Raw genomic sequence first — 18174 nt, forward strand, 5'->3', positions numbered from 1 at the left:
CGTTGATCAAAACAAGTTATGTATTGCATTCCAGATGTTATTAGTTACCATTCTTATGCCTTGTACCTGATAGATCAAACAAAACATCCTCATCCATTATCCTGTCATTCCCTCCTTTTCTTATGTCGGGTCTGTGTGTTCCTGTATCATCTTCTCAGGAATGCGCTTACTCGTTTAGCTGATGCCTAGTTCTGTTATTCTATCAAGGTCTGCTTTGGTTCAGTCTCCTTTGATTCATGCCTAGGGCTCCAGCAAGGCCTACAGTAGTTACTCTGATATTGTACCAGCTCCTTTCCAGGATTCTTTTCTGATTACTGAATACAACACATTTTCCGCCTTCTCAACATTTAGACTACATTTCAATAGTCTTGTTAGATGGGGCATCATAATGGATGTATGGATTCATGAGATAGATTAACTGTGGCTGGGTCTCTAGAACCAGTTCTACCAAGTTGTCTGTTGTAATGCTAGAGAGTCTCAGACAATCGCAGTCATTCAGTGTGTTACCTTTCTCAATTGCATGTAGAAGGGAATGGCTACAGAGTGTAACAGATGTTTATTGTAGTTTTGGTCAATCCTAATTCAGACTGGAAATTAAGACACATTTTTAACATTGAGGGAAGTTAACAACTGGAACAATTTACCAATGGTAGTAGCGGATTCTCTGTTACTGGCAGTTTTTAAATTGAGATTGGATGGTTCTCTAAAACATATGGTCTAGTTCAAATGGGTATTAATTCAGGGAAGTCCTATGGCTTGTGTAATCCTGGAGGTCCGACTAGAAGATCACAATGGTCCCTTCTGGTGTTGTGTATGAATCTAATCTGTGAATCAGTTTGAGTCACATACCCTTCCTGAACAAGTCTTTGGGACTTGCTTGCTGTCAGAATTTTAGATAACTTAAGACCTTGATTCTGAAGTTTTTTAGCATCCACCTTATTTCCAAAGAGAAAACACTCACTAGTACATGCAGGAAAACTTGCTAAATCTGTTTAACACTGCTAGGTTATTCATATAGTAATACAGACAGATGATTGCACTCCTGTGCAAATTTTGTTTCTTAATATGTACGGGAAATAGACTATATTTTTTCCTCCAAACTCTTTTCCCAGTATGTAACCAGGGTTGTTTTATCCTTGGAACCAATGGTCATTTGACAAGCCTTGCCTAGGACTCTGTGTCTACATTGCATCTGGGAGCAAGCCACCCAGCCCATGTCTACAGACTTATCCTGGTGGGGCTCATGCTAGTGCTCTAAAAATAGCTGTGTTAGATGTTGCTGTGTTAAGATCAGCGTGGTCTCTCAACCCACCCCACTGCCCCAGGCTTGAGATCCCAAGTTGCAACTGAGCCCCAAGAACAAAGCAACATCTATACCAGGGGTCTCAAAGTCGCCCGGCAGAGTCAGCCATGGAGGCAGCATCATTAGTTGCCAGGCAGAGTCAGCCATAAAGGCACCGTCACTTTTTTCCACAATGAATATAAACAAGTCGAAATACTGAACACAACTATCTGATGCACACCTTGCTGCAATCCTGAAGGTTTCAATTCCTCAGTCACTGAAGCCAAACATCAGCAAACTGACAGAACTAAAGCGTTACCAGGTGTCTGGTAAACACTAAAAACTCTCTGGCAGGCGAAGAATTCTATAAAGCTGTATAACAGTTTTATTCTTTCTAAGAAATTTGAAATCAAAAATACAATATAAATGTTTTCTTTTTTGAACACCATCTTCAGTGGCATTATTGGTCCGCTGGGAGGATTTGAGGACTGGCACTGGCCCTAAGGTAAATTGAGTTTGAGGCCCCTGATCTATGTGGCTATTTTCAGCTCACTAGCACAAGCGTTGTCAGCACAAGTCTCTCAACCCAGGCTGAGAGACTCACTCCCAGATTCAGAGTAGACATACCATTGATTTCTGGATGGAGGTCACCGCCTTAATCTGAAGGTAGTCTTCTCCCAAAACAGATGGGCAGGTGGTTTTGCTTTCTTAAGCTGGTGCTTTATATTTGATTACTGGAACTGTATGAATGTATTCTGAAGCATCTTGTGCATGTGTGGTCTGACATCTCAACTTAATGATAATGCAAAGGACCATATTCTTTCATTTGTCTTGCTTGTCATGCAAACTGCATTGTCCTCTTTTTGAGAAACATGTAAACTGGCTGTTTGCCTCCTTTTTTAGTGATGTATTTTGCGAAGTCACCAGCAATTCTCTTGGATCTGAAACTGTTTTAGAGAACTTTTGTTCCTTTCTAATTTGAAAAAATTGACTTCATTCAAGCATTTTAGTCTAAGATTAGGAATTCAATTAAGATGGTATTTCTTTACAGAAAGTAAAAGTATTTATCTGTATTTCTGCTTCTTTGAAAATATTAGATTCCTTTTCACCAGCTACTTTTCTCTTCAAATTTGGTAGGTAAAAATATGTAATTACCAATTTTAACTTTCCAGTGGGGAAATAAATAAGTGCCCAGTCAAATTATAGTTTTAAGACTAAAAGCTTGACTGAAGTCTTCATATATGGCAAAAAATATATTGTTGTGAAACTTTGCTTCCTACTAATTAAGGGACTTTAGTTCTAGAGTTACTAAGGCATTGGCAATTGATCTATACATGAAATACACTGACTGATATATAGCAAAGGGCCAAAAACTTTTAGAGTTAGGAGAATTCCTATCTGTCTTGTAATAGGAGCACAATCTAAAAGTGGGAATCTGGTGAAAATGTTACTTCTTGAAAAGCAGGTTTGGAAGTAAGTAAGTAACCTTCTGAAGATATACATCTCAGTGGATTACCCTTTATTCTCATCCTCTCAGACTTTGAGACAGTAAAATTTCTGATTTTTAACTGTTCTGTTAATTGGAATGTGTTTGGGGGCTTTTCACTTGCTGGCATGACAAGGGCTGACCATGGTACATTGAGATGGCACCTTAGGCACTCTGTAAATGGCTGCCTGGGACTCGCTGTCTGTCTTCCTCACCCTGTGTCTCCTTCCACCCACCCCCATGTGCCTAATGGTCTGAAACTAAAAACTAAAGGAGTTCACACCTTGTCTTGCATTGGGAACACACTCAAGTGAGAGAATCAACTGAGATGTAGATCTTTAGCATTCAGGAAATACAGGTATGTAACTTAATTTGCATGCAAATAAAGAACCTACAGATATTGTGGATTCAACTAATTCCCATGAAAAATCTCTCTAAAACATACTGATATACTAACTCTAACTGAAAAAAGCTGTCATCTTGTTATCAACAGGCTATGAAATATTTGTCCTATTTACTGTATCCACTGTGTATTGGAGGTGCAGCTTATTCACTTCTGAATGTGAAATATAAAAGGTAGGGTGCTACAAATTGTTATAAAATATGTAATTAAAGATTAATCACCCTTTTAAAAATTGTAATTACCCTTTTTGGTGTTAATTGATGTGAGATAATGGGATTGCAGAAGTCTTTTGTCCTAAGGGGCATTTGATCAGTCAGGTAGGTAGTGATTGGAAATTGGTGGCTGACAACCTCTTTGAAGTCTTAGTTTTATTCTTAGGGATATTCACATTACAGCCATCTTCTCTGTTCTGGGGTCTGTGATATTGGGTGCAAGTGTACTACCTCATTCTCAGTACACAAAAAGTTAACTTCCACTTCATTCCTTACTGATAGGAAAGGCCATAAGAAGAGCTGCTGGAGAGGCCAGGAGAATGTGTCAGTAGGAAGTCAGGGGTCCACACTTATGTGCTGAGTTCTGGATGAACCCCAGTTTACAGAAACTTTTTGCTATGTTTGCTTTTGTTAACTCATTCTGACTTTTTCCTGCTGCTTATTACTTTTTATTTCTGCTGAGTTTGCCCACTAACTTACAAGCACCCGTAATCACCTCAATGGACAGGTCAAGGATTGAATGGATATGGAGACTGAACTACCTTTATCTCCAGAGGCTGGCCATTCCCTAAATTATGTTGGATTGAATGTTGAAGACTGAAATTTTACCTTGGTTGTCTAGGGAAGCTTGTCATAACGGTCTGAGCAGTTCCTTTTCTGTAGATAAAGAACTTCTGTCTCTACTGCTTTCACTATGGTATTTTTCACAAGCATTAAATCCATGTTTTTAAAAAGGAAAATATTGAGGTGGGTATGTAAGAATGCAAAAATGGAGAATGCAAGTCCGTGCACTCATATTGCTTTCCAATTAAATCATCCAGGAGTCATTTAAAAATATTTCAAAAGATCTTCCTCATGCCCAAACTTGTTCTGAGTGCTCCAGCCTATGCTGCCAGCCTCAACCCACTACAGTTTATAGAAATATTAGTAACTGGTTAATTAGAAAAACTTGTGAATTAGCCACTTATATTTGACTGGATGTTAAAAATGAGACATATTTTAGAAAAAGCAACTTCATTTCCCAATTTGAATATTAAGCCCTGTCTACATGAGAAATTTGCACTGCAGTAACAACATAGATATAATCTTAATGGAGCAAATTCTAACATAGAGACATATTGCACCAACGTCAAGTGAGTCTTACTCTAATACAATAGAGTAATTTTATCACATTAAGTTGCACCAGTATAAACCCCATGTAGTAACTATGCAGATTAGAGACATCTGCACTGATGTATCTACAATGTAGAATGCGCCTACAGGAAAGATAGTTTTGTGATTTTAAGGCACCGGACTGGGACTCAGAAGACATGAGCTCAGTTAGTTTTCTGTCGTAATCTGCTTATATCACCTTGAGCAAGTCACTTAATCTCTGCCTCAATTCCCCACCTGTAAAGTTGGGAATAATATGTCCTTTGTCTCCTCTATTTAGATTGGAACAAAGAGTTCTGTGGCACCTTATAGACTAACAGATGTATTGGAGCATAAGCTTTCGTGGGTGAAAACCCACTTCGTCACCCACGAAAGCTTATGCTCCAATACATCTGTTAGTCTATAAGGTGCCACAGGACTCTTAGTCTGGATCTGTAAAAAGCAACAAACATAGCTACCCCTCTGATCTATTTAGATTGTAAGCTTCTTAGTGTTTGGGACTTTCTGTTAATATGTGTTTGTACAACACCTAGCACAGAGGAGCTCCTATCTCAGTTGGGAAAATAAAGAAAAAATATATAGGCTTCTAAGAACAATTTTTTGGATCTCCTTAATTACCGGAAGATTATTTAAATCATTATTAAATGTTGAAAAATGACAATGTTTGCCATTTCTTAGAACAATAAATTACAAAAGACATAACTCATCAAAACTACATCAGCAAGGAAGTGCCATAGAACAATTAACCATAGTTTAATAATGGTGTAACTTAATTTGTAGGCTATTGCAAATTCTGTTAATCATTTTGTGACTACTCACTAAGGCCAAAACTTCCCTGTAAATATATTTCTGCTAACATAGTGGAACATAATGTAATCTGTACAATGACGCTGTGTTCTCTTACATTAAGCTCAAAATTCATATTGACCTTTTTACTGCTCTATTACACTGCAAACTCAAGTCTTGATTTGCTTTCCATCACCTGTAGCATTACTTATTTCTAGCTTTATGTACTCACTCCATTGGACATCTGTTTTTGTTAGCTTACATTTTTCCCAGTTGAATCTCATTTTATTCACTTCTCATGTTTCCAGTATCTCTACTGTAAAATCCTATATTCCTTCTATCTTCATTAATATTTGCAATTTTGTATAATCTGCAAACTAATAATCCCTATGTGTCTCCTGGTCCTTCCCCCATGAATATACCGTCACCCGGTCCTTTACTGAGTTTTCATTGTACAATAGCATTCCTTTCAAAGCCAATTTGAATCAATGAGTTTTTCAAAATCCTGAAAAGTTATTCACTCATTGATACAGCTCCCTACTTGTGCTGGGACATTTCATGTCACAGTAAAACACTTCACAATACAGCAAAATACCCCCTCTGAAATCTTATCAAATTAAAGAGGTTAATGAGATGTGAAGGAAGGGTCATTTTTGTTTTTAAAAGTTTTTAACTTCATTCTCTTCCATGTTAAACATTTTCTAGGAGATGATGATCTCTGAGAGTTGTCAGTTTAGTGTTGCATTTTGGTTGCGGGGAGGAAAAGGAAAAATAATTACACTGTCTCTTATTTTTAGCTGGTATTCTTGGTTGATTAACAGCTTTGTTAATGGTAAGTATCTATGTATTTTCATCTCATAATATACGTATATTTATTTATTTAGTTTTATATTAAAGCCAGGAATTTCAAAAATAGCCTAAAATTGGTCTGGCTTCAGTAGGTGGTGTTGAGTGCTTAACATTTGAAAAAAAAACAAAAACAGATCACTTATTTAGGTGCCTAAGTGTAGATGTAGTAGCCTGAGTTTGTTCCTATTTTTTTAAATGCTGGCCTAGATTTCTTTTCTTTTTTTTTTTTTTTCTTTTTTTCTTTAATTTTACAGGTGACATTTCAAAATAAAATTTGGACATCTCAGATTTTGTAACTGTGTGATATGGGGTTGTCATGATTTGGCTGTGCATCCCAAAACAATAGCAGTCAAATAGAGGAGCAAACAGGGAGGAAAAAAAGACCTTAAAATAGTGGTATAATAGAACATAGTCCATTAGAGCAGGGGTTCTCAAACTTCATTGCACTGCGACCCACTTCTGACTGCAAAAATTACTACATGACCCAGTGTCCTGTATTACTCTAGATTCTAGAATCTAGAATCAGAGCCAGTGTTAAGGGGTGGTAAGCAGGGCAATTACCACATTCCACAGGGGGCCAAGCGAAGCTAAGTTGCTTGTGTGTTGGCTTCAGTCCCGCCCTTGGCAGCAGAGAATCTTAACACCAGCCCTGGCGACCCTATTAAAAAACTTGCGACCCACTTGGTGTCGTGACCCAGAGTTTGAGGACCGCTACATTAAAATAAACCACAGAGTGAGGATGGTTACACGTGTATCTTGCACTTGTGCACCTCCCTTTAGGATACGTTCACACTGCAGCTAGAAGCGTGCTTCCCAGCTAGGGTAGACAGATGCACACTAGCTGTGCTTGAGCTAGTGCTATTTTTAGCGCGTTGGCTCGAACAGAGCTAATATATATCTGTCTACCCAAGCTGGGAAGCACACTCCCAGCTTCAGTGTAAATGCTTCAGTGTTAATGCTAAGGAGACTTGTGTACATGAAAAGGGAAAACAGATGTCTATCAAACAGAAAGTGTATTCATTTGAATGGAATACTTACTTGCTCTTTGTGGTATATACCTTAAAATATGTTCATATTGTATCTTCAGGGGTATATGCTTTTGGATTCCTATTTATGTTGCCCCAGCTGTTTGTGAATTATAAGGTATGTCTAAATGTTTATAATGGGATATTTTTGGCTTTCAGTATCTATAACTTATTCTCATTTTTGTTACAAATTATGTTTACATTTCTTGTAGATGAAATCAGTTGCACATTTACCATGGAAGGCATTCACATATAAAGTAAGTAAAGCTGTAATTTCAAAAACTTGTGCTACCAAGACAGCAATTGTTTTTTACTTGAGAAGGGGACAATAATGTGTAGCTTAAATGTGAATTTTTAGTATTAAACTACCAGTTTAACCCAGCACAAATTTAATTTTTTTTGTAATTTTTTCTATTTGCTAAGAAAGTTATGACTCCTTCACTTTTTTTATTGTGGCTTTCCTATAATGTAAATTATTTTAGCTTCCTAGTTTTGATGGAGTTGACTGGTTTTGCCTGGCTGCAATCTTTCGTATTAGTAAAATACTTACTATTTTATTGAATATATGCATTTTAATAGAATTCCATTGATTTGCTAAATATGTTGCAAACTGAAAGACAGTTCTGGGAAAAAGTCAAGACCTCATGTACTCTACAATACCAAGGAGTTCCCCACGTTGCAGCAATACTGTGTTCCAAAATCTCTGTTCACATTATTAAACAGTGTAAATTAAGCTATTTTGTTTTTGTAAACCAGCAGAAAGCCTAAAATGGTAGCCTTACTCCTGGGGGAATTCTGCACCACTTCACAATGCAGAATTTTGCAGAAATTAATGTGTGCAGAGAATTTCCTTTCTCCCACAGAAATAGGCTGCAGAGCTGGTGACTGCCACAAGGGGCTGCTGGACCCAGCAGAGCCCAGCTTGAACATAGAAGACACTGCCAGGGGGATGGAGCGGGAGCTAGAGGGTTCCCAGCAGCAGCAGTTCCCTGCCTGCCCTGTGGGAAGGAGTCATGGAATCATAGAATATCAGGGTTGGAAGAGACCTCAGGAAGTCATCTAATCCAACCCCCTGCTCAAAGCAGGACCAATTCCCAACTAAATCATACCAGCCAGGGCTTTGTCAAACCCTTAAAAACCTCTAAGGAAGGAGATTCCATCACCTCCCTAGGTAACCCATTCCAGTGCTTCACCACCCTCCTAGTGAAAAAGTTTTTCCTAATAATCAACCTAAACCGGCCTGTAGAGGAGTGGACTCACCCCTGCGGTGCCTCCTGCTGGTGATTCCCAGGAATTAGCTTGTTCCAGTTCCGGAGCACCCTCTGCAGGCCAGTGATCTGCCTGTCCTCTGGCCCCCATGTCCTTCCCTGGACCCCGGTGCCCTTGTACCTGGGGTGCTGCCCCTTAGCAGTAACCCTTCAGTCTTAGGGTCTCCCCTCTCTGGGGATCCCCCACCCACTATTCCCACCTCGCCTCAAAATAAGGCTACTGCCAGCCATCGTCTAGCTCCACGCCCTGGGGCAGACTGCAGTATCAGCCTACTCATCACTGGCAAGGTTGGGTTTGGACCTGCTGCCGTGGCCTACCCCGGGCTGCCCTCTGCAACCCCCAGTACCTTTTAGCCCAATGCTAGGCCATAGCCTGGGGCTTTCCTAGGCTGGAGCACCCCAGCGCCTCTGCCTTTCCGCAGCCCTGCTCCACTCAGGTACCCTGTTTAAACTCCCTGCAGCCATGCCCATCTCCCTCTACATGCAGAGAGAGATTTCTTCTGGGCCTCTAGCTCACAGCCTTTTATAGGGACCAGGTGGGCCTGATTGGGGTATGGCCCAGCTGCAGCTGCTTCCCCAATCAGCCAAGGCTTGCTGCTTTCCTAGCAGCAGCCCTCTCCAAGACTGCTTTTACCCCTGCAGCCCTCTTTCAGGGCTGATTTCAAGCCCTCCAGGGCAGGAGCGGGTGTCCACCCCGCTACATTCCCCCACTGCAACTTGAGACCATTACTCCTTGTTCTCTCATCTGATACCACTGAGAGCAGTCTAGATCCATCCTCTTTGGAACCCCTTTTCAGGTAGTTGAAAGCAGCTATCAAATCCCCCCTCATTCTTCTGCAGACTAAACAAGCCCAGTTCCCTCAGCCTCTCCTCATAAGTCATGTGCTCCAGCCCCCTAATAATTTTTGTTGCCCTTCGCTGGACTCTTTCCAATTTTTCCACATCCTTCTTGTAGTGTGGGGCCCAAAACTGGACACAGTACTCCAGATGAGGCCTCACCAATGTCGAATAGAAGGGAATGATCACGTCCCTCGATCTGCTGGCAATGCCCCTACTTATACAGCCCAAAATGCTGTTAGTCTTCTTGGCAACAAGGGCACACTGTTGACTCATATCCAGCTTCTCGTCCACTATAACCCCTAGGTCTTTTTCTGCAGAACTGCTTCCTAGCCATTCGGTCCCTAGTCTGTAACAGTGAATGGGATTCTTCCGTCCTAAGTGCACTTGTCCTTGTTGAACCTCATCAGGTTTCTTTTGGCCCAATCCTCTAATTTGTCTAGGTAACCTATCCTCCAGCGTATCTACCACTCCTCCTGCCCTCCAGCGTATCTGCAAACTTGCTGAGAGTGCAGTCCACGCTATCCTCCAGATCATTAATGAAGATATTGAACAAAACCGGCCCCAGGACCGACCCTTGGAGCACTCCGCTTGAAACCGGCTGCCAACTAGACATGGAGTCATTGATCACTACCAGTTGAGCCCAACAATCTAGCCAGCTTTCTATCCATCTTATAGTCCATTCATCCAGCCCAAATTTCTTTAACTTGCTGGCAAGAACACTGTGGGAGACCATATCCAAAAGCTTTGCTAAAGTCAAGGAATAACACGTCCACTGCTTTCCCCTCATCCACAGACCCAGTTATCTCCTCATAGAAGGCAATTAGGTTGGTCAGGCATGACTTGCTCTTGGTGAGACGGCAGCACGCAGTAAGCTCCACACAGCCTGATGCTGGGTCCCAGGCTTGTTTCTCCCTCTGGTTCCCTGGGCTCTGAGGGGGGTGCCCTGTGGCTGGCCACTAGGGAGGAAGGGGTGTGGGTGTCTGGGCAAGGGTGGGGCTGTAGCTCAGCACTGGGTTGGGAGGGGTGCAGGTGTCTGGGCGGGTGGGGGGGGGGAAAAGAGGGTGTGGGTATCTGGGCCAGGGAGGCTCTGAGCGGGAGGGACTTTGGGTGTTTGACACCTCCTCCCCCCTCCGGCTGGGCTCTGGAGTGGGGGAGGGGACAGAGAAACAGGAACTGGGTTGTCGTCAGAGTTTCTTTAATTCTCTACTCCTGGGGGGATTTTTTTGTGTGTGTGTGTGTGTGTCTGTATTGTTACATATATACTTGCTGACAGGTATTTTGGAATAAATTACCAAAATAATAGAGACTGGCATGATAATGTAGAGTTATTTTGACAAATAAAATTTGCAGAATTTTAAAATATCGTGTGCAGAATTTTTATTTTTTTTTTTTTTGGCGCAGAATTGGCACTTTTTCAATATTGATAACGATAGCAAAAACATCCAACAAGTGTGTTTATCCCATCATAGGTTGCCTCCCACACTTACCTAGATGGAAACCTAATGTAAAAATGAATAAGACAGAGGCATCTTTACTAATTATTTATTTTCCTACTTAATCATTAAAACAACCATTTTAATCTAAATGAATCTGCCACGGAGTTTAGGATGCAGAATCAAAATGCAAATCTTAATAATGTTAACAGACACATGCACACAAAGAATTCAAACAAGACAGCAAAAATGTTATAAACATCAAGCACTCTTCTTGAGAAGATGGATTTTTTTGCTGCATTATGTCAGATCATGGGGAAAGAATTACCTAGGCCATATAAAGAATAAAATTAGACTTGCAGTATTGTATTATCTTCTGTAATTTTCAATAAAATTCTCTACATTTCTGATAGATAACATGATCTCCTGAATAAACAAAATCAGATATAAGTGCAGGAAGGACTCAGAGTCCAGATCTATTGTAGCATAGTAAATCACACTGTCCTTTTGAGCAAAACATAAATCTGTCTAGAGAGTCCCTTCTTGTCCTATTGAGAATGTATAGACTAGGGGTGGGCAAACTTTTTGGCCTGAGGGCCACATCTGGATGTAGAAATTGTATGGTGGGCCATGAATGCTCACGAAATTGGATATTGGCCGGGGGGGGGCTCCAGCTTGGGAGGTGGGGCTGGGAATGCAGGATTTGAGGTGCAAGAGGGTGCTCCGGGCTAGAACTGAGGGGTTTGGAGGTGTGGAGGGGGATCAGGGCTGGGGCAGGGGGTTGGGGAGCTGGGCGGAAGGGGTCTCAGAGGTGCAGGCTCTGGGCGGTGCTTACCTCAAGCAGCTCCCGGAAGCAGCGGCATGTCCACTCTCTGGCTCCTATACAAGGAGGCATGGCACCAGCCAGGCAGCTCTGCGCACTGCCGATCCACAGGCGCTGCCCCCGTAGCTCCCAGAAACAGCAGCAATTCTCCCTCCGGCTCCTACATGGAGGCATGGTGCCAGCCAGGTGGCTCTGCGCACTGCCCCATCTGTAGACGCTGCCCCTGCAGCTCCTGTTGGCTGCAGTTCCCGGCCAATGGGAGCTGCTTGGGGTGGGAGCAGCGCCAGAGCGGGGCAAACCCCTACCCCTCTCCCCTGCGGAAGTTTGAGGGCCAGATTAAAAGTTCTGATGGGCTGGACCTGATCCACAGGCCGTAGTTTGCCCACCCCGGTATAGACCATGCCTTTACCACACACTTTATTTTTTCTTTCTATTCATGGTGAAATGTGTGTGCTTTGGGATGCTGTGGTAGGTGTGTGCAGTCTGAATGTGTGCTTGTTTCCTCAGTGAGGATGAAGTCTCATTCTGTCTGTGAGCACATTATGTCCTCACAGATAATTCTTCCTAGTGCTTAAGTAATTTCCCAAACATCTGATCATAGTCTTAGTCATAACGGGGAGTTGGTTGGTGACATGTATAGAACATAGAGGTAGATATTAGAGTTTAAATGCAGAATATCTTTGGATATTTTGACCCACAGATTGGATTGTTGTCTTGCATAGTAGTGATGTATTTTTGCTAGTTCTTTGAGACAAACAAGGAAACCAGCAGAATTTCACCCACTTTGGTTTCTTTAGGGTGTGTACTTTGAATTTCTTATACCCACTTGCGCGGTACATAGTAGACGATTTTGCCTGACCAGTTCTTTTGTATTATAACTGCGATGATATGAGAAATTTGGGGTTTGTTTCCAAAAACTGAGAATAAACTTTATATATTCTAGCTACTTGTCGTAACTGGTCATTTTATCGATATTAGAGCCTTATGATTGGAGCTCTGAAGGTGCACATATCCATGTGCTATGAAGGTTGTCTGTGACCATAGTACAGTTTTTAAAACCAATATAAAAAAAACTGCAAAACTATTTACATATGTCATACCTGTCAGTCCTCTATAGCAAAGGTTTCCTGCTTCCACAGTAAATGTCTTTTCCAGTTGCTTACAACTCTCTCAAACATTCACTTATGGGCTTAAACATTTTCAGGCTTGGTTTTGCCTTGAGGGGGAATTTTATTTGGAATGAATCAGCAAAAACATTTTGGCTCTTAAACAAAAGCAGCAAAAAGCAATCACCAAAGAAAATTTTTTGCCATTAACCATTTAAAAAAAACCTATATATATATATATATATATATATATATATATATATATATATATATATATATATATATATATATATTTATTTTTTTTTTTTTTTGAGAAGCTAATACCTAAATGGGAGGAAGCAGACAGTTTAAATGTGGCAGAGAGATAATGGTTTTGATGGACAAACTTTTTTTTGGCAGACCAAGGAAAATACATTTTGGTTTAAGAGTTTAATAAAGATTTTTAAATTACATGTTGTTCATGTGTAATTTAAGGATTAATGGGTAACTGGTTCTCCACAAAGTGAAAGTGATCAATGAGGTATTCATGAATCCTCACATTTTCAACCGAATCAGGAATGTGGCATCATTGTAAACCTGTGGGGTTTTTTTAAGTTATGATAAAAAATAAAATATTTAGACGATGAACAGGGCCGGCTCCAGCGTTTTTGCCGCCCCAAGTGGCCCCTCTAAAGGGATCAAGATACAATAGTTTGCCACCTCAAATGGAGTTACACACACTGTTCACAAAACTGAATTAGTTTTGATTAAAGAATAAAATAAGTTTATTTAATTACAAAGAGAGAGGTTTTAAGTGAGTACAAGTAATGAGGCATCAAAGTCAGAAATGGTTACAAGAAAAACAAAGATAAAATGCTTCCTAAACCTAACAAACTAGACTGGTGACATTGCCAATACAGGCAGGCAGACCTTAAGTTAGCACCTCACTGCCAAATGCAGATACTGGTGCAGGCAGATCCATTTTTTGTCTTTAACCTGGCTGTAACTTCTCCGGTTCAAAGTTCTGGCTGTTTTTTGAGGTTTGCCTATTAGTTCTTAAATAGTGCACTGTGTTCTCAGACCTGGGTAGTAGCCCAAGTCCTGGTGTGATATTTGAAACTGACAATAGAGTTAATGTGCTACCAACTGAACTATACTTGATACCTTTGCTGAAAATATTTCTTATATTTATAGGCATTCAACACCTTCATTGATGATATCTTTGCTTTTATCATCACTATGCCAACATCGCATAGGCTGGCATGTTTTAGGGATGATGTGGTATTCCTCGTCTACCTTTACCAAAGATGGTATGTTTTCCCTCCATCCCTACTCTTCTTTTTATCCATTTTCACTGTTGTTTGTCAACTGTAGATCCATGCAGCTATGTCAACAGTAATTAGTCCGATACAAGAGACAAAAATAGTTTAGGGCTGACTTAAGACTTCTCTCTTAGTATGTTAATGTACAGTGTAATGTGTTTTGGAATCTGATAGTCCCAAGCTATACTCTTATCAATCATATAGGGTCTCTTAGGAGTGAGTTACTCATGCTTTGAGAATTAAACATAAATAGCTCATGAGTCTGATTACTCACCCTTATTTGGTGAGGGAGGAACCTACACCATCAGTTCTAACAAAATCTAAGCTTGCTTTCTTAAAACTTAAAACTAACATTCCAAAAGTGAACTAATAGCATAATCTTCCTGAGTCTGCAGACAGCTCCAATACTTCTGCTATTTAGTTTGCCATGCAGCAGAGTGATATTAATAAGATTCCTAATTTTCACTGCTGCTGCTATGCAGAACTCTGTGGCAGCAGGGTAGTTGTCAATAATTCATGTCAGTTTCTTGTTGTTGGATGGGAATATTAAGAACAGAAGCAGATTTTGGAGTTATTCACTGGGAAATAGGACGGAAAAGGAGACAGAGAGGGAAAGACATTTAAACTAGCAACAGAGATGTCCCATTCTGTTGACAGCCTTTTGTAGTATGCAGGGGAGAGGAGACTCAAGGCTAAAGGTGAGTAGAGCTTCAGATTTGCAAGGCGAAGACTGATCTGAAAGATGAATCATAGGGCTGGAAGGGACCTCGAAAGGTCTAGTCCAGTTCCCTGCACTCACAGCAGGACTAAGTATTATCTAAACTATGAAGTCTCCAGGTAGGGTCTAGAGACAGCACAAAGCAGCTGGTGACGGTTATTGGCCTTCTCAGCAAGGCACTTCCAAGTGCTAGTTGGTGGAAGTTCTCCCTTCATGACTACCTTTTCTTTCTAGCTTTGAATAACTAGTGGGTTTTAGTCCTCCAGCTAGTAGGTATCTGGTATGTTTTTCAAGTCCTGTATTATGTAAACAAAGTTAAATTTAAAATAGAAAATTAAACTCTATTTAATGTTTTAAGTAAATATTATATGGTGGTTCTTTTAAAGTTTTAGCTTTATTTAAACTGATTTAGGAGTACTAAAACAGGTTAAGGAAAGTGATATTTAAAACAGTCCAGCTTCTTCTGATTGATGAATAAGGAATCAGTTTTTGGCAGATTAAACAGTGGGGTACACTGTCTTTTACCACGAATCATTGCATCATGTAACTAATGTGTGTTATTTTATCTGCAAGGCTATATCCTGTGGATAAGAGCAGAGTGAATGAATATGGAGAGTCTTATGAAGAAAAGCTGAAAAGAAAACCCCACAGAGAATAGTTAACAGTAGAAGACTATTTCTGGACTGCTGCTGGCTATGTGTATTATTTGATCTTAATGAAGAAAAAAAGATTGGATTATTTAATAAGAGTATTTTTTAAAGCTTTGACAGAACTCCATGGACAATACATCTTCTGCGTTGCCAAAATCTATTTTTGATGGTTCTTTGATGTTTCAAGATCCCTTTTATGTCTTTATGAAGAAGTCTGCCAATGTTTCTGCCAGATGTCACTTAAACAATAGTTAAACATATTTAAACTTCTCTTACATGAAAATTTAAACGAATATTAATTTGTCTTTATTGTTATGATGAACATTTTAGTGTGTGTTTTGAGATAGCCCAATTAACTGGTCATGTGGTACCTTTATTTGGTAAAGGGCTACTAGGCCATGAAGAGTACAGGTAGGCTGTGATTGTTATAGCAGAATAGAGCATCACTGCTGAACCAGGGGTTGTTAGAATTTAAAGGTATAACTTCTGGAATATACACTTTAAACTGCATCACACAACACCATTCTAGGTTGACACCGGACATGGAAGGGCTCAAATTGATGGGGGGTTAAAATCTCATGGCTGACCTAAGTTGTATGGAACTTCGAAATAAGAGTCCTCTGGCTTAAAATAGTCTTCCTGGAAGGAAGGGGAAAGTAACCCAAACAGTTAAACTTCTTAAAATATTGTCACGCTTTTAGACCATGATATGACTTTAAATCTTAATTTATTTTTAAATGGCAGAGATTTTTATTGTAAAAAGCTAGTGAGCATGTGGAGCAACTGTCAGTGACTATTTTTAGTACATATATAAAGTTGCATAAACCTTTCCTGCATTGCTAGCCAGGGTCCCTTGATTCCCCATTAAAATGGGTATTTATATGACTGACACAAAGCATTTTGATGTACTAGGAAAATACCTCTCTGAATCAGTCTTGCAGCCTTACATGTTTGCATGATAGACCCCATTGTGAACTATTGTGCCAACTCTCATATGCTTTCACAGGCAAAAGTTTCCTAGTCCTCTTGATTTGTATTTTAAATTAGGTAAAGAAAACATACAGCATTCAGCTAATTGGAAGGGGATTGCTTGAACTGATACTTGCTCAGAATATTATTTATAGAAAAAGCATAAGTAAAACAACCTTCAAAATGCGCCCATAAGTTAATTTTATTTCCAGTAGCAACAATGTTTAAAGGGTGAAGTGTCACTCTAGCTTCCTATCATGTTATCAGTTTGGATATTGTATTTATCACTGAAATTCAGCACTTCTTGCAAATTGTTAGAATATGCTAAAATAAAGTATATTCAAATAGTAGAACAGTATGCATTTAGAACCCCCATTATGCAGTTTTATGAAATAACAACTTGCATTTAGTGAGCTCTATAGTTAAATAACCTGCATTGAGTAACACTGAAAATACATGTTGCTTTCCTCGCATTAATAAACAAAACATTTGATTCCCAGAACCAGCATTAGCAGCTAAAGCCTAGTTTAATTAAATGCTTTGTTTTAAAGTTGAATTGATTAACTTCTAGAGATTTTATGTGGAAAAAACCAACACTGCTGACCAAAGCTACGTCTTTCTTTTAATTTACTGCGTATTTTTGGTGGGCTGTCAGAACAGTTTTTTGGGGTTTTTTTGTTTGTTTTTTTTACTTCAATATGCCACTAAATCAAAATGTAAATAGTTCAAGTGAAGAAAATGTTGCTGTAATTTTGTCATAAATAGAAAACAATGGTTTGTTTTATACAGTAGGCTTTGTCAAATCCCAGTGTTGCAGTGGTTTGAAAGCACAAAGGCTGTCGTCCTGTAAAGACGAGGCATGTGCCTAATTTGACACACTGAGTAGTCCTACTGGATCTTAACTTCACTTACACTGAGGTCCCTTTACACCATTCTGATAGTGTAAAGCTGTCATAAAATGGATATTAGTTTAATGCCCACTTTAAGGCCACTTTACAATTCAGTAGTTCCAAGGGCCTGATTCTCATTTCTACTAAAATCCTTTTACACTGCTATAGCAATGTAAAGTTACACATGTGCATAAGATTTTGTAGGATTGGGATTGAAGTTGAGACAACCAAGATTTTTCTCATGTTGCCAGCTGCAGCTCTGCATTTTTATGCAGACTGCTCTAGGATTCCTATTTCATAGTAGTAAACATCTAGTTTTGTATGTTGAAAATAACTTGTCCTGATATTTAGTAACTTTATACATTGGTCCTTTTTGTGCCATTTTAAAATGAATTTGAGTCATTAATTTTTCTGAAGTGGCCTCTGAAAGTCTAATTACTGCATTCAGGTAATTTACATTTATATTCAACATTCCTTTTTTGTGGGTAATTGTTTGAAAATCACTCTTACATCTTTATGTACTGTTAGTTTATTACCCTTCATAACTTTCCATGTCTTCTGGTGATATAAAAGATGAATAATTTCCCATACAACAATGGTAATGCTGAATGGAAGGTTAGAACATTTGATGTTGTAATAAAGCAACCAGGCTTTTTCAGGCTTCGAATCAGTGATTTGTTTCCTGCATTCCATTTGCAAATAAAACATGTGTGGGATGAACAGTTTGAGTTTTGATCTATTATTAGAAAGACTTAGTTACTGCATTTGTTACATAACTTAATGACGGATGAAACAGGAACTGACATTTCTTTTTTAAAAGCTTTTTTTCAGTGCAATAAAATAGTCTTACAAAATGATGAAGTGGTGTTCCATTGAATACTGCATGTTTTGAGCTATCGTCCTCTTGGTTTGAAATAGATTTAAAATTTGTCAATCTTTTCCTCCTGAATTTTTCAAACATAAATGGAAAGAGCTTCAATG

General features: G+C 39.5%; 1 protein-coding gene across 2 annotated transcripts in view; it reads left to right on the forward strand.

Annotated features, from left to right (window-relative positions):
• Positions 1-17915, forward strand: part of CLPTM1L (CLPTM1 like) — an 89993-nt gene extending 72078 nt beyond the window's left edge. For both annotated transcript variants that reach the window (XM_034761482.1, XM_034761481.1), the window contains 6 exons: positions 3262-3344; positions 6119-6153; positions 7258-7313; positions 7408-7452; positions 13839-13954; positions 15258-17915. In XM_034761482.1, the coding sequence (XP_034617373.1) occupies positions 3262-3344; positions 6119-6153; positions 7258-7313; positions 7408-7452; positions 13839-13954; positions 15258-15342 (420 nt within the window). In that variant the 3' untranslated portion in view covers positions 15343-17915. The remainder of the gene's footprint in view (positions 1-3261; positions 3345-6118; positions 6154-7257; positions 7314-7407; positions 7453-13838; positions 13955-15257) is intronic.
• Positions 17916-18174: the final 259 nt, after the last annotated feature.

The sequence above is a fragment of the Trachemys scripta genome, chromosome 2, assembly GCF_013100865.1.
Source record: "Trachemys scripta elegans isolate TJP31775 chromosome 2, CAS_Tse_1.0, whole genome shotgun sequence".
In the NCBI taxonomy this organism is placed as follows: domain Eukaryota; kingdom Metazoa; phylum Chordata; order Testudines; family Emydidae; genus Trachemys; species Trachemys scripta.